Below are 16,151 nucleotides of genomic sequence, written 5' to 3'. Positions count from 1 at the left end.
CTTCGCTTCTCGATTAGCCTCAATCCGCTCCTCCAACTTTCTTTCTTCACTCTCCCTTCTCATTCATTATTATTCCTTCATTTATCTCATATAAATCTTTCACCTTTTACTATCCCTTCATTTAATTCCCAGAGAATGTTTAACATGGATGTTTCCTATAAGTAGGAAATGTTGATGGCAAACTTCTCACAATTTCCTTGCCTGAAAAGTATGGAGCAGTAGAAGGAGAGGAGGAGAAATCTGATGGAGACTGCACTGAGAAGAAATAAAGAGGAGAGGTGGAGGTGCCTAAATCAAAGAAGGATACATTTGATAGGAGTAAAAGACTAGGGAATGAAGGGCAAAGGACTGAAAAATGGAGGGCAGGATTGGAAATAGAAATTTGAAATTGAATTAGAGGAATGGGTCAGAGACGATCAAGGTGGGGTCAGGATTTGTGTATAAAATCAGAAGAGATGACAGCAATAGAAAGTATGGGGCATAAGTTTATTCTTGTGCACAAACCAAAGGACTGTGACTCACACCCTGTATGTAAAGGAAATGATCATTTTCCAGATCAAACAGCAAACGTGGCTGGTGGTAGTCTTGGTGAGAGGTGAATCCATACTCTTCTAGGATCGGAAATTAGGAACTAAAGCTGAAAAGGAACACAAGCTAGGAATGGAGTAGGACTGAAAAGAGGTTTTGGTTCTGGGTATTTCCCTGTTCTTTCCCAGATAGTCATGACATGCTGCAGAAGACAAACTGAAGGATAGACTCATGGGAGATAGCATGGACACAAACTCTTCTTTCAACATTCAGCACACACCCTCATGCTTCCCTCTCACTATCATCCCACATCCCACAACGCACTTCACTTTAACAAATACGTTCTTTTTCCTCAAAATTTTTCTCAGTCCCCCTCTTGCTCACAGTTGGCTTCTTGTGGGGTTTCTCTGCCAAGACTGCCCCCTCTATGCTTCTCTCTGGCTCAATCACTTTCACTCATTTCTGCTCTGCAACTGGTTTCTATCTCATTCTCCCCAGCCTTTCTTTCTGTTTTAGGCTTATGAAACAATGAAGACAATAATTTGTTCATTCTTAGAGGAAATTCTCCCTCTTTCTCTCTTTTACTTCCTGAATACTGAATTGCTCATCATGGACCTCTAATTGCTAATTTTGTGAAATGCAGTGAAACAGAAGAATTCTTAGTTCTATTCCTGGTCTACCTTAGCCTATGCAAATTGTCCCAGTCCTTCAGTCTTGTCATACTCCATTAGTTTCACAAGATGTAGCACCTGCTACAGATGCTAAGGAATTATTCTTCAGTGTAGCTCTTTCTCCCTGCTAGATTCCATGTAGGGATATCTGACCCTTCTGTCAGCACAAGGAAAAGACCCAGATAAGGTCTTTATTTAGACCTCCCCTCTTACTTTTGTCTCAGAAGAGCACATCTGTGGCATATCTGATCACTTGCCAGGTCAAATCCTGATCACACACACGTGCACATACTGGCATACACACATACATACCTAGGAATATGCCAGATAACCTTGAGAAAGCAGAATGAAAACTGGGAGTGGGTAGACAAATAGGGGTCAATTCAGTCCCTTGGCTGACTGTTAGTGGGGAGCTCCTTGTCTGAGGTCCCAGTGTTACTTACATTCTGTGTGCTTCTCACTGAACATTAAAATGAGACCCACAGAGGAAGCACAAATGTAAAGAAATAGAGACCTCTGGAGGCACATGGATAGAGAGACCAGGAGATAAAGAGAGTTCCAGGCAAGTAAATACAGAGACAAGGAGAAGCAAAGATACCAAAGCAGAGATAATAGGTTGGAAAGCAGCAGGGAGATGGGAAAGTCAGGATGAAGCTAGGGATGGGACACTTAACTCCAAAACTATTTCTGGTTGGAGGGAATTTAACCTCCTGATGCTTGAGGGTATGATAGGGCAGGAGAAGTCACTTCAGAGACTGGATGTTCCACTTCTCCATGGTCCTGGGACCTATTTCCGGCTCATTGGTGCCCTGCTCCAGGTTTCCACACATGAGCCTGTAATCCTGTTCTGATGGCCGAGAATCTGGGCCTGGCCACCTGAAAACTACAGGAGCTAGGGGTGGTTCTAAGACTCCTAGGAGATTCTGGAGGAAGAATTGGGCTAGAAACAGAGGCTGAGGCCAGCTCTGCCCTCCAGATGGGCTCATCCAGTGTAGTGGCTGCTCGAGGGGCAAGCACAGTGGGAGCCAAGGGCTCTGCAGTGGGTTGGGGTGCCGGAGTGGAAAATCGGCGGATTTCCTGGACTCGAACAGTTTTGGGGGTCCCTGAGGAGGTGGGGCCAGGAGTTGGAGGAACCTCATCAAAACAGAACATGGCAGATTTAAGCTGGTAGGGCTGATGTCGCATGAAATCCAGAGCCTTGATGCCCTGTTTGGGGGTTGCCCGAGGCCCCTGAGATTGAGCCTTATTAGGGAGTGTTCGGGCAGCCTGGGGGAAAAAGGGTGAAAGCAGTGGGTTATAAGCAATAGGAGGTGGGGCACGAATGTTAGGTGAATATTTCCATGAAGGGGGCAGCGAGGGGGTAGGAGATGGACTTCTGGGCCGAGGACCAGGGCCAAGACCAGGACCAGGTGTAGCTTCCACTACATACCTGTCGGCCCGGCTCTGCCGCTTGGCAAACAGCTCCCCACCCCTGCCCTGCAGCCTTGGTGGCTCAGGGATTGAAGCTGGAGGGGTCGCCCCATTCACTAGCCCATCAAGGAGCCCTCGAGATGCCGGTTTCGGAGCAACTGGGGGTGGAGTCTTAGGAGCCATGGGGGGTGGGGTCTTGGGAGCTATTGGAGCCGGAATTTTAGGTGTCACGTGAGGCAGGGTCTTGTAACTGCTGCCCCCTGGTGGCTGCATGAAATTACAGGCTTCAGCTCCGAGGCTCAAAGCATCCTCCTCGGGACCAGATTCAGCACCGCCGGTCCGGGGTTTTTCATCCAGGTTCTGCACCAGGGATAGCAGCTCCGGGTTGGGCGAGTTCTTCGTCTCCTGGTTTCCTGGCCGGAACATCTGTTTCCGGGTCCCGCGGCGCCGGGCCTCCTGCAGGATGCCGGTGCGGGCAGCTGGCACAGAGATGCGCTGCTCCCGAGCGCTGGAGGGCTCAGGGGCCGCGGGGCCTGGAGCCGGCCCCTCTGAGCGCGCAGAGGGTCGCAGAGGCGATGACAGGAAGATAGAAGCAGTGGAGGTCATGGCACCTGCGCTAGGAGGAGCGGAGGACTCTGGGGCGCCCCCGGGTGTAACAGGCCTACTGGGGGCTGGGATGTACAGGGAGCTGGTAGCCGTCACAGGGCCCGAGGAGCGTGGTATGCTGGGGGAACCTGAGGCGGGCGCGAGGCTGGACACCCCTGTGGTGAAGCTGGGCAGAGAAGTGGGCCCCTGTGGAGAGGACGCAAAGGGAGGTGGAGCTGGGCTGAGGACTCCCAGGCTTTCATTCGCCCTCTTGGGGCCTGAGGGCCTGAAAATAACCGAGGTGGTACCTGGCCTCTGCCCTTGTAAGCCCGGGGTAAAGGGCCTAGCTGACCTGTTAAAGATGCTTGGAGCTGGGGTCGGTGCGCCACCATCTGGAAGAAAAGGTCTAGGGCTGACAACAGGGGCCAGCAAAGGGCTGGGCGGGAGTACAGCAGCTTCTGGGGGAGCACTCTGGGCCCGAGGTGGTGACTGCAGACCCTGTCCATTGAGCGTGGCTGCTGGACCCACACGATCCAGCTCCTTGATGCTGGAGGCTGCGCGCTGGCGCTGCTGTTCAAAGAGCTGGACCCCTCTGCCAGAGGTCTCACTCAATTGCCCTCCTAGCCCGGGGCCCTGGCCATCGGCTGCTCTTGAACCCACCCTGGCCAGCTCCATGTCCAGATAGGGGCTATCCCAGTCAGACTGATTGGTGAGGCTGCGGGCGTCAGAGAAGGCCTCTTCATCCAGCTCAGACTCGCTTGTTGGGGGGATGCCGTCCTCCTCCTCAGCGCCTGTGCCAGCTGCAGCCCCGAAGCTCACTAGGGTGTACTTCTTTGCTCTTTGCCGTCGTTTCTTAAACATAAGCACCCCCTTGGAGTGAGGGTTGGGAGCTGCAGTTAGCAGGGATGCAATCGTCCTGCATTTGGTCTTGGCCTCCTTCACACTCTTCTCTTGGAGGCTCTCTGCACGTTGCAGTTCTGAGGAGGCCAAGCAGTAGATTGATCAGTGGGGGTTTACAACCTCTTCTATTCTTGCTCCCCAAAGTTTTCACCTCTCATCCCAGCCATCTCCCTCACAACTCCCACCTCTTGTTTTCACTGGCCAGACCCCACAATGCCTCCTGCCAATCAAAGTCCTCTGACTTGGGGACAGAGTGGAGGGTGCAAGGCGAAACCAAGGACAGTTAAAGGAAAGGCAGTCCAGTTGGCTGTCCTGACTGCTGTGACCATACCTCTTCCTCTATTCTGTCCCTATCTGTCCAGAGATGTTCCCTTATCCACCCCACACACATTCCTCACCTGCCTCCCATTCCTGACTGACATAGGGGGGAGGTGTCACTTTCCATGGCAGAAAAGAAAAAAAGGCAGGTCCCAGAGAGAGAAAAAATGAGAAGGGACAATTTTCCACCACAATAGAGACCATGTTAGGTGGGGTGGGGATTTACACCCTCTTCCCACCTGTTACCCCTAGGACCAAGACACAAAGGCTTCTTAGCAATGAGATCTTCAGTCAATTCCATCTCCCTCATGTAGTCCATATCGTAAACACTCATAGAAATAACTCCCATGATACACCATTTCAACAAGAATATCTGTCTACCGGAAGTTAACCGTGGACATACTTTCTCTTATGTATTTTTCTCTCATTCAGGTATATTCCAGCTTATAAACTCCTCACATACATATATGCAAATACACACATGCCCATACAAAAATAGTTACTTAAATACATTCACACAAGGCACCCTCCAGGTGGCTTTTCTTTCCAGAGTTCCTCCTGCAGAGACCCTGTTACTAACAGAGAGTATTTTAGGTTTGATCTTGGCCCTTCAACTACCAGGGCACTCCTCTGTGCTCCATACCCCTTTCTACTCACAGCCAGTAGTTAGTCTCAGATCCAAAAGTCAGGAAAAGCCAGAGTGCCGTTCTCCAAGGCAACCCTCCAAATCTTTAGGATATCTCAAAGGCATCAGGTAAATATATTGTCCTTTTCTCTAAAATGGTGATAGAAATGAAATAGGTTTCTTTGGGGGGAGGTCAGAAATGTCCCCCAATTTCCATGCCTTTGCCAGGCCTTTTAATGTACAGAGTTCAGGCTGCTGCCACCAGGCAGTCACAGAAGGACTGTGTGCTAAAGAGAACCAGGGCAGGGCTTTGCATGCCATGTGAGGCCTGGGTAGGTGGAGCTAGGAAATGGGAGAGGCTGTCCTGCTGTTAAGACCTAGCCTTAAACATGGATACTGCCTGGCCTGTGGTCCCCAGTTCCTACTGAAAAATTCTTGAAATTCCATCTACTTTCCACTCACTCAAGATACAAGGTTCTTGGGGTGGGGGTTGTAGCTCAGTGGTAGAGTGCTTGCCTAGAACATGTGAGGTACTGGGTTCAATTCTCAGTACCACATAAAAATAAATAAAATAAAAGTATTGTGCCCTAAAAAAAAAATTTAAAAAAGACAACAAGTTCTTTTTTTTTTTTTCTTTTTTAAGGCACTGCGCAATGAACCCAGGGACAGTCTATCACTGAGCTACACCCTCAGCCCTTTTATTTAATTTTGAGACAGGGTCTCACTAAGTTGCCAAAGCTGACCTCCAACTTGCGATCCTCCTGCCTCAGCCTTCCAAACTGCAGGAATTACAGACGAGTGCCAACATGCCTAGCCACTAATCACCTTTCTAATTAGGGCTTTCATTTCTCTCATTCGAGCGTCTATAACACTGAATAGTACTGTAGAAAGAATAGGCACTGGAGTCATAGTTCATTTCAGGTTTTTTGTTCTTGGGTGAATTACTTCACCTCATTGAAGTTCAGTTTCCTCATCTGTAAATGAGGATAATAATGGCTACCTCATAGGGTTGCTATGAGGATTAAACATAGTAATGTAAGTAAGTTTAGCACTTAACACAATGCTAAGGTCATCTATGAGTGACCTTAACTCTCAAAGCTTTCTTTTTTTTTTATTTTTTAAAGAGAGAGAGAGAATTTTAATATTTATCTTTTTAGTTTTTGGCGGACACAACATCTTTGTTTGTATGTGGTGCTGAGGATCGAACCCTGGCCGCACGCATGCCAGGCGAGCGCGCTACTGCTTGAGCCACATCCCCAGCCCTCAAAGCTTTCTTGACACTAACTGCACATATGTTCAGATAATTTCTTGTATATATATCTTTTCCCACAGATTCACACATTCATGCCTTCCTATATTCATAATAGGAACTTTCTCTCTCTCTCTCTCTTTCACACACACACACACAAACACACACACACACACACACACACACACACTGTTCCTATGAGTTTTCTTCAGCTCATGTGGCCATAGACCCCTTTGACATGTGGCCATAACATCAACCCATTCTAAAAAAGGGGCAGTGATGCTCTCCTAAGAAAAGAAAGAAGACAGAAAAGAAAAAGAGGATAAGATGGGGCTGGGGTTGTGGCTCAGTGGTAGCACGCTGGCTTAGCGTGTATTAGGCACTAGGTTCAATTCTCAGCACCACATACAAATAAATAAAATAAAAGTCCATCAACAACTAAAAAATATTAAAAAAAAAACAGAAAAAGGGGATAAGAGAATAAACCTTATTCAAAGTCTATCCTTCTTTAACTATTGAAGCATCACACTCCATTCTAAACACCAGAACTCTCTCAAATGTGAGAGGATAGTACCTGCATAGAACGAGTCTTGGAGCTCAGGAACTGGACCTGGGGATTTGTCACAGCTGGCTTGGCTGAGGGGTTCTTGGCTGATGGACTCAAAGGTCTCCATGCCGAGAAAGGCAGTGCTGGCTGGAGCAGGACCAGCTTGATCCATCCCCCACGACTTTTAAAGCCCCTTTGTCTTGTCCCCAGAGCTGACAGCTGAATGAGCTCACTAAGCTATTTTTGGAGCCTCCCCCCCCCCTTTCTCTGGCTGCCCCATAAGTCCTGGTGTGATGGACATGAGCACCTGGCTACCCTACTCTCCACCCCTCCCACTGGACAATGAGGTCTACTTGATTAAAAATATCCCTGAGCCACTACAGTCTCACCCAGCATGATGAGAAGGGAGGGGACGCTAAAATGAGAACTGGGGATAATTATGGGATCCTGGGCATGCATTTGGAATTTCTTTGTGGGATACTGAACACTCTCAGGGATGTCAAACTCTAAATTGTTATGTCCTTAGCTCCTCAAACCCAGAGACCCAAAAATACGGAATAGGAATCAGAGTGGTGAAAGGAAGGAAAGAAAGATGAGAATTAGAGGAGAACCCTGAAATTTCAGAGGTGACAAAAAAGGTCTCTGTGGGAGGAGCAAGGGAGGCATAGGACAGGGGAAAATTTCACTTTAGGTCTGGTTCTGCAGCTCACATCAAAAATAGCAAAGAGCCTGAGATAAGTGGGACTGGCTTTTTCTATCCAGGCCTACATTCTTTCCTGAGATAAGGAGCCAAAGATCCCTCCCTCTACCACTTCCTAGGGATCTCATGACCATCTCATAGCCTCTCAGTCCCCAGGAATCCCAATTGAACTTACAAATGTCAAAGGTAATTTTGATACCATGCCTGCAATTAACACTTGTAAGGAGTCCTTATAGCCTTGCCCCAGCTTCCCAATATTCCCCTGCTTGTGTCTGTCCTCTGCCTTCACCCCATCCTGGAAACCAGTAAAACAATAGTAACCACCACCAAACCTCTTATCTATTCATGTCTCTTTCCATTTTCTCAGATTATTATGTTCTTAGGTTGACTGAACCACCTGTGTGTGTGTGTGTGTGTGTGTGTGTGTATACTGGAGATTGAACCCAGGGTCACTTTATCACTGAGCTACATCCCCAGCCCTTTTAATTTTTTTTACTTGAGACAAGGTCTTGCTAAATTGCTTAGGCTGGCCTAAAACTTGCAATCCTCCTGCCTCAGGCTTCTGAGCCACTGATACCTGTACCTTTTGGCTACACTGGTATAAACAGCAAAAGTAATAGGGACCATGAGAATAATTATTCTCCCCTTTCGTTTATCACTCTTCTCTACTTGTCCCAGAGACTGCATTGAAGGGGCATGAGATAGGTAGAATGTGTAGATATGGAGATGATTTAGAGATCAGATCCTGGCTAGGAAAAAAAAAAAGGGTTCAGGGACTCACTGGCTTGCTTGGCCTTCTGGGTGTAGGTGGTAGTAAGATCTTCTGCCACTGGGTGGGTAACAGGTCCCACCATAGGGATGAGATGAGGGCCAGGCCGGAGTGGACCATGGGGTAACAGCAATGCCTCAGCTGGGGGTGGTTGAAGGGCTGTCCCTTCTTCCCAAGATGGGGAGCTCACACGGCTGTCACCCTGGCTGGGAGGGCCAGTGCTGGCAGGTGCTGGCTCTGCAGGGCTGTCAGACAGGTAGACCTCATCAGGTGGGGCTCCTGGAGGGGTGGGCCTCATGGGGCCTCGGCGGCGGGGCCGACGGGTCTTCTCCTGGGTGGCAGGACCATCAGCATCACTGTCTGTCTCTCCATAGTAAGCCTCGCTGTCAGGGGGTGAGCGAAGGCTTCCAGGCTGAAGAGGCTGAGGAACCGGAGCACCAGGAGGCTCAGGACTCAGTGGAGATAAGGGTGACAGCACCTGAAGCCCCCCAGGGGATGGAGATCTCACAGGCCCTTCATCTGCTACCCTGAATGGGAAAGATGACAGAACTTGAGAGTCTGTGTAACAGCTAAAGTGATGTGAAAGAAATGGGGGAAGAGAGAAAAGAGAAAGGAGACTAACTATATATAAAGTGAAGATCTAAAGACAAAATGGGAAGCAAATGTGCTTGGAGAGCAGTGAGTAGATATGAGCTTTGAGGAAAATATGATGAGGAAGAGACAGGCCAGAGGTTGAAGTAGATCCATCACTCAAACACCTGCTCGACACTCTATCCTTTAATTGCAGATACATTCAAATACTTTGGGGAGGCAAACACAAATGTTTATTTTCTAGAAGGAATGTATGAGCAGAGATAGGTACTTGTTAGTTGCTGAAGCCTGGCCAGTGAGACATAGGGCTAAGAAAGAGAAGGGGATTCCTGGACTAGGGGAAAAGGAAAGGAGGAGTCCATACCGCTGCACAGTGAGGACAAGCTGATTCCCTGAGGCATCGATGAGGCTCATGGCACTGGCATGAGAGAGACTGGTACAAGAAACTCCATTTATTGCCAAGAGCTGGTCCCTCTCTCGGAGTCCTGCTCTGCCAGCCTGGCTCCGTCTTCGGATCTGAGATGGAGGAAAAATTGTAAATGATGGAGGGCTCCAAAGGGAGAAGAACGAAAGGAAAGCAAGAAGGACCCACATGAGAGGATTTTATTTCGTAAAGTAAGAGGGTGGGGAGTGCACAGAACTGTAGCTGAAGAAGACTATCTAGAGGGAAAATGCAGATTGGTGGGAGTAATACATCATTGATGGGAGACAGGATAACCACTGAATGAAAGGGGTTTGGAGAAAACCATGCAGAAGAGGTACTAGAAATGGTGGTATATCACCAAGATTTTCCTCCAAGGGCAATAGTTCTTTTCGAGGCCATGGAATCCCAGGTGCCATTACAAATTAAGATTTTAGACTAGTATTCCAGATCAAAGCCAGCTGTAGTGGCACATGCCTGTAATTCCAGAGACTTGAGAAGTTGAGGCAGGAGGATTGCAAGTTTGAGCCCAGTCTCAGCAACTCAGAAGACTTTGTCTCAAAATTAAGAAAATAAATAAATAAATAATAATAATAAATGCTGGTGATGTAGCTCAATGACAGAGTGCCCCTGTGTTATATCCCTAGTACTGAAAAAAAATATTTCAGATCCAGACCAACTGGATTCTGGGAGATTATGTTTGTGTGTGTGTATGTGTGCACATACATGGCTACCACTTGTTGAGTTCTTACTAAGTTGTTAGGTACTGTGCTGCATGTGTTACTACACTTAATTCTTAGAATGGTTCTATGAAATAGGTACTATTATTACCCATACTTTACAGTTCAGAAAACTAAGTCTGTAGGATGAAACCAAAAGGGTAATGACTTTTCATCTGAGAGGCCAGATATTGCCAAAACCCTCCCAGCACCTCGAAAAGTCTTGTCTAGTGAGAGAAAGGAACTGACTTATGGAAAGAAGAGCACTGAAGGCATGAGCAAGGCAGGGCAGGGCAGTGAACAGCAGGGCAAAGCAGGGCAGGGCAAGGCAAGGAAGGGCAGGGCAGGGCTGGGCTGGGCTGGGTGAAACAATCTCAGCTTGTCACATATCAGTTTAGTCAGAGAGAAATTAGAACCTTCCCTACATTCCTGGAGTTTGGAGTAGAGGGATACACGCAGGAGAGCAAGCACTGGATGACCAGACCCCAGCCTCTGCTACCATGGTGCTACAGGAAACTGAAGTAGAGCTTTTCTTTTTCTCTACTCTCTGGAAACCAGGAATTCTCTTTTCTAGGAGGTCCCTAGAAGAAGTTTGTGATCAGACACTACTCCCTCTTCCAGACTTGAGCATGCTTCCCTACTCATCTGCCCACCTACCCACAGCCTCTTTTTCACAGCCCCGCTTACCCACCTCCCCATTGGCCGCCACATGATTCTTCCCAAATCCCCCAGTGTTCCCTTTTCCCTGAAACTGCATTTCAGGGGCTCTACCTTACCTTGGACACCTGTAAGGGTTTCCTCTGTTCGGCCCCACCCTGAAGTCGGAAGCCCCAGGGGGCTCCCCCTGATAGTGTGACCAGCACCTTCTCCTCAGCACCCATCGCTCAGCTTGGCCTATGGCCCTGGCGTTTGGACAGTGTCCCAAGGGAGAGAAGTTGAGGCGCTGGTACCCCGTCCGGCCTGCCTGTCCGGCTGTCCTGCTCCTGCTGCCCCAGGCCTCCCCCCCACACCACATACGGCAGGCAGGCAACTTGGCCTTGGGATCAGTACAGTCCAGCACACATGTCCCGTCAATCGGAGCTGTGCTCAAAATAGTTGCCGGCTGTACTCTCCTCCTCTTCTTCTCCCAGTTGTGCTACTCCTAGAGCTAATTATAGCACAAACTTCTGCCCTACATGTCTCCCCTTCTACTGCATGGGCCTTTAACTTAGGACTCAGAGTACTAGCTCTCTGGAGCCCTAGAACTATTGTATACCCTTTCAGGGACTGTGCCTTCCCTGATATGATCATGGACTAATCTCAACTGCTTTCCTCCAAAGCCCATGTCAAAGTGGTAGGAGCCAGGGGCAGGAGGGGCTCAGTACCAGAGCTGGCAAGAAATGGCTCCATAAAATCCCAGGAAAGAGTGTCCCTTTGCTGTACTGTATGAATTTGTCACCATGCCAGGCCTGTTTTGTCCGCCACATAGTATACTAATCACAAAAATGCCAAGTTTTTTTCCCTTCAGTATTGAACCCAGAGACACTTTACCACTAATCTACATCCCCAGCCCTTTTCCCTTTTTATTTATTTATTTATTTATTTATTTTGTGTGTGTGTGTGTGTGTGTGTGCGCGTGCACGTGCATGCACGCTAGGGATTAAACCCAGGGCTGTGTGCATGCAAGGCAAGCTACATCCTCAGCCCCTTCTTTTTATTTTTTATTTTGAGACAGGGTCTCACTACATTGGCAAGGCTTGCCTTGAACTTGTGTTCTTGCCTCAGTCTCCTGAGTCACTGGGATTACAGGAATGTGCCACCAAACCTGGCTTGAAATGACAAGATTTGGAAAACAGCAAGAGTTTATTCATGAGGTGGCCTAAGGCATGGGGAAAGGTGATTAGAGATTGAATTAATCAGGGGTCTGCACATATGTAACCAGTTTTCATAGCTCTTTTTAGGATTCATGTAAGGAAAATGGTGGAATTAGCATGATCGGAGAGTGGAGGCCTTCTGAGATCAAACAGTCACCCACTGAGTACCTGTACAGCTCCAAGTAGTTTTAGCAAAAGTGGCCTTCAATTCCCTGAAAAGTAACCTAAGCAATTATTATCATCATAGCCCACATGTCAGAGGTGATATCTACAACAAAGCTAGTAGGGGACAATGACACATCTCAGCTCTGTGACCTCTAAAATAAATATGTGATTTTAAAAGTCAACTAAAAGCAAGTAACTAAAAGCAAAGGAAGCTAGATAGTTTATTTAGATTTTCCCTCCATTTCAAATTTACCTGTTAAGCAAAATGGAAATCTGTATCTCACTGCAGGGATAGAGAGGAGTCTGTGTAGAGGAACTCTGATCAGCTCTGCTTCAGTTGTGTTGTTACCTCTTCCTTAAAGTCTTTTCTGATCCCCTGCCAACTCTCTACCTATAAAGTTAATTCTTCCTTCCTTTGGTCAACACACATATCTTGTTCATACTTCTACTGTTTTGTTTTTCAGCCAATAGTATAATTCTGTTCTTCCTGCCTGGAGTGTGAGAAAGTTTGAGTCAAGAACTGTGTGCCATCAACAGCCCACAGAGTGATGATTGATGTAAAGAGTGTTCAATAAATGTTTGCTAAATTATCATTACAATACCTAGGTTGCCATGTGAAAATGGACACAGATAGGCATGTGTAAATATACCAATTCATGTCAGTAACAAAATCTCTACTTGTTTTTAGATTTCTATTGCATGAAGGTGCCTTACCATTAAGAGACCTCTTTATTACAAAACATAACATGGTGCTGTAACTGTGATTATCAGACTACAGTTTTATGGACTGGCTGCTCCCTTATTGTGTTAATGCTGTTTGCCTTGGTATATGATATAGTCATAGAAAATACAGAATTCTGGGTAAGAACTTGACTTGAGTTCTTTTTTTTGGCGGAGGGTGGGGGAGGTACTGGGGCACTCAGGGGCACTCAACCACATCCCAACCCTATTTTGTATTTTACTTAAAAACAGAGTCTCGGGCTGGGGATGTGGCTCAAGCAGTAGCGCGCTCTCCTGGCATGCGTGTGGCCCGGGTTTGATCCTCAGCACTACATACAAACAAAGATGTTGTGTCCACTGAAAACTAAAAAATAAATATTAAAATTCTCTCTCTCTCTCTAAAAAAAAAAAAAAAACAAAACAACAACAGAGTCTCACTAAGTTGCTTAGTGCCTTGCTTTTTTGCTGAGGCTGGCTTTGAATTTGAAATCCTCCTGTCTCAGCCTCCTGAGCCCCTGGCAATTATAGGCATACGTCACCACACTGGCTTAGATTTGAGTTCTTGTTTCACCATTTATTACCTGTGTGACCTCATGCAGTTACTTGGCCTCATCAATAAAAGCAGGATCTAGATATCCCTTCATTCACTATTCAAATATTTATTAAGCTGGACATAGTGGTATATGCCTGTAGTCTCAGCTACTCTGGAGGCTAAGGCAGGAGGATCCACTGAACCTAGGAGTTTAAGACCAGTCTGGGAAATTTACAAAGACCCTTTCTCAAAAAACTTATTAAGGACTAGCTATATGTCAGCCATTGTGCTATATTAGTGGCTTTTTTGTTTATTTTTCAAACCAGGTGTGCTCTACCACTGAACTACATCCCCAGCCCTTTTTATTGTTTTATTTTCAAACAAGGTCTTATTAAATTGCTTAGGCCTTCACTAACTCGTGATCTTTCTGCCTCCCGAGTCACTAAAATTGCAGACATGTGCCACTTTGCTGGCCTGGTATTGGCATTTTTAACAGCACTACAGATGGGCCTGTGACTTTGGTAAGAGTGTTTGCCTAGCATGTGTGAGGTCCTGGGTTCAATTTCCACTACTCAGAAAAAAAATCCAGATGATTCTTCTGAGAACCACTGAGTGGAGATAATGCAAAACAATAAAATGATCCCAGTTAGAGTAAGTTATACTCCACATTTGTATAAATGTGTCAAAATATACTGTACTATTATATATATCTAAAAAGAAGAAATAAAAAAAACAATAAAATGTAACACATTAACCTCTATCCTCAGGAAACTATAAATCTGAGCTCTTCCTAGGGGTGAAATTTTTTTTTAATATTTATTTTTCAGTTTTCGGTGGACACAACATCTTTATTTTATTTTTTAATGTGGTGCTGAGGATCGAACCCAGCGCCCCGCGCGTGCCAGGCGAGTGCGTTACTGCTTGAGCCACATCCCCAGCCCGGGATGAAATTTTTAGTAAAAAAAAAAAAGAAGCTACCTACCTTCTTCTTTTTTTTTTTTTTTTTTTTGTTTAGTTGTGCATGGACTCAGTGCCTTTGTTTGTTTTTATGTGGTGCAAGGATCGAATCTGGTGCCTCACACTTTCAAGGCAAGTGCTCTACCACTGAGCCACAACACCAGCTCAAGTTTTTTTTTTTTTTTTTTTTTTTTTTTTGGTGGTGGCGCTGGGGATTGAACCTGGGGCCTTAAGTACATGCTAGGTAAGCACTCTACTGAGCTATATCCCCAGCCCTCCTACCTATTTTCCTATTGTTGTATGAGAGGCAAGTGAGATAAGTCATGTGAAAATACTTAGCAAAGGGCCCAGCCTATGGCAGGTGCTCAACAAATGTTACTTGAATCTGGCAAATTACTCATCTAGTCTAGTGGTTCTCAATCCTCATTGAGCAAGGGAATCAGTTGGAGGACCCATAAATCATAGTTTACTGGGGCCCATCTCCAAATTTTGACTAAATATATCGAGAGTGGATCAGAAATTTGCATTTCTAACAAGTTCCCAGATGATAGGATCCTTTTAATCCTGGGACAATTGACATGATCCTGAGGACTGGAACCATTGGGCTGGTTAGTAAAGTATATCCAATGCCTATACAGTTTCCAGCACAGATTGAAATGTAACTTTTTTCAATGAATGAGCCATGTGTGCCTCAAAATAATTATCTACTGTCAGGATATGAAAGCAAGATGGGCCGCGGTTATAGTCAGTGGTAGAGTACTTGCCTAACATGTGTGAGGCACTACTGTTTGAGCCTCAGCACCACATAAAAATAAAATAAAGATATTGTGTCTATCTGCAACTAAAAAAAAAAATATGAAAGCAGGCTGGGGAAATAATTCAGTTGGTAGTGTCCTTGCCTCACATGCACAAGGCCCTGAGTTCAATCCCCAGCACCACAAAAAGAGAATAACTCAAACGATATAAAAGCAAAAACTTTTTTTTTCAGTGTTGTAGGTGGCTAGGAAAGCACTCTATTACTGAACTACACCTCCAGACTCAGAGCAAGAACTTTTTTTTTTTTTTTTTTTATGGTACTGGGGATTGAACTCAGGGGCACTCAACCACTGAGCCATATCCCTAGCCCTATTTTGTATTTTAGATACAGGGTCTCACTGAGTTGTTTAGCGCCTCACCATTGCTGAGGTTGGCTTTGAACTTCCGATCCTCCCGTCTCAGCCTCCCGAGCTGCTGGGATTACAGGCATGCGCGCCACGAAGCCTGGCAGTTTTTGTTTTTTTTTTACTATTATATTTGCAGGACCTAGAGCACGGGTTGGTTCACAGCAGTGCTCAAAAAAAATCATTAAATAGTATTGAAAGAAATATATATGAAAATATACTACACAGATTAACTACAATTATTCATCAAATGGGATAATGATTGTTGTAACTGTAGCCCTTTCCGAGAACAGGAAAATCTTTTGGCTGTGGTAGAGCTCTGCACTTAAAGGAAAGCACTGTACAAAAATGGTTAATAACAACTGGCCACTCCTGAACTCTCTGTGATACTAAACATTCTATGAAACCCGTCTAAGTTCATTCTCTCAACAATCTTTTAGGTGGTCATTATTCCCATTCTACTGGGGCAAGAAACGGAAACAGGCAAGTTATACTAGCTAGTGAACTGCAGAGCCTGAAATCGAACCCATGCACACTTTGGTAGCTGAGTGATTACCTTTTACTTCCACCACCACAGGCTGAGCAAAGGTCAGGAGTGAGAGCAACTTAGAGACGGAAATCAATGGGGTCAAGGGTCAGCAGGAAGTGGCTTCAAGAGTTTGGATCAGAGGTCACTATACGTCACTGGTTGAGGGAGCGTTACTAAAGATAGTTCGACCTAGCCTTCTCAG

The 16,151-nt window shown here is 46.1% G+C and overlaps 1 protein-coding gene across 3 annotated transcripts; it reads right to left on the bottom strand.

Moving 5' to 3' along the window:
- Nucleotides 1-467: 467 nt before the first annotated feature.
- Synpo2l (synaptopodin 2 like) lies at nt 468-16,055 on the bottom strand. 3 transcript variants are annotated; one of them, XM_046419755.2, is made up of 4 exons: nt 15,977-16,055; nt 9,258-9,409; nt 8,315-8,829; nt 468-4,171 (listed from the first exon to the last, which is right to left on the bottom strand). In XM_046419755.2, exons 2-4 carry the CDS (start codon nt 9,305-9,307, stop codon nt 1,998-2,000), a joined length of 2,739 nt encoding a protein of 912 aa, XP_046275711.1. In that variant the 5' UTR covers nt 9,308-9,409; nt 15,977-16,055; the 3' UTR covers nt 468-1,997. The 3 variants fall into 3 exon arrangements, with proteins under 3 accessions (XP_046275711.1, XP_046275710.1, XP_046275712.1); XM_046419754.2 differs by lacking the exon at nt 15,977-16,055 and adding an exon at nt 10,810-11,133; XM_046419756.2 differs by lacking the exons at nt 8,315-8,829; nt 9,258-9,409; nt 15,977-16,055 and adding an exon at nt 6,861-7,044.
- Nucleotides 16,056-16,151: the final 96 nt, after the last annotated feature.

Source organism: Marmota monax, unplaced genomic scaffold, assembly GCF_021218885.2.
Source record: "Marmota monax isolate L192 unplaced genomic scaffold, Marmota_monax_Labrador192_F-V1.1 WCK01_AAM20220418_F8-fsc00019, whole genome shotgun sequence".
NCBI lineage: Eukaryota > Metazoa > Chordata > Mammalia > Rodentia > Sciuridae > Marmota > Marmota monax.
Note: the sequence above shows the minus strand (reverse complement) of the source record. Positions and strands in the feature narration are given on the sequence as shown.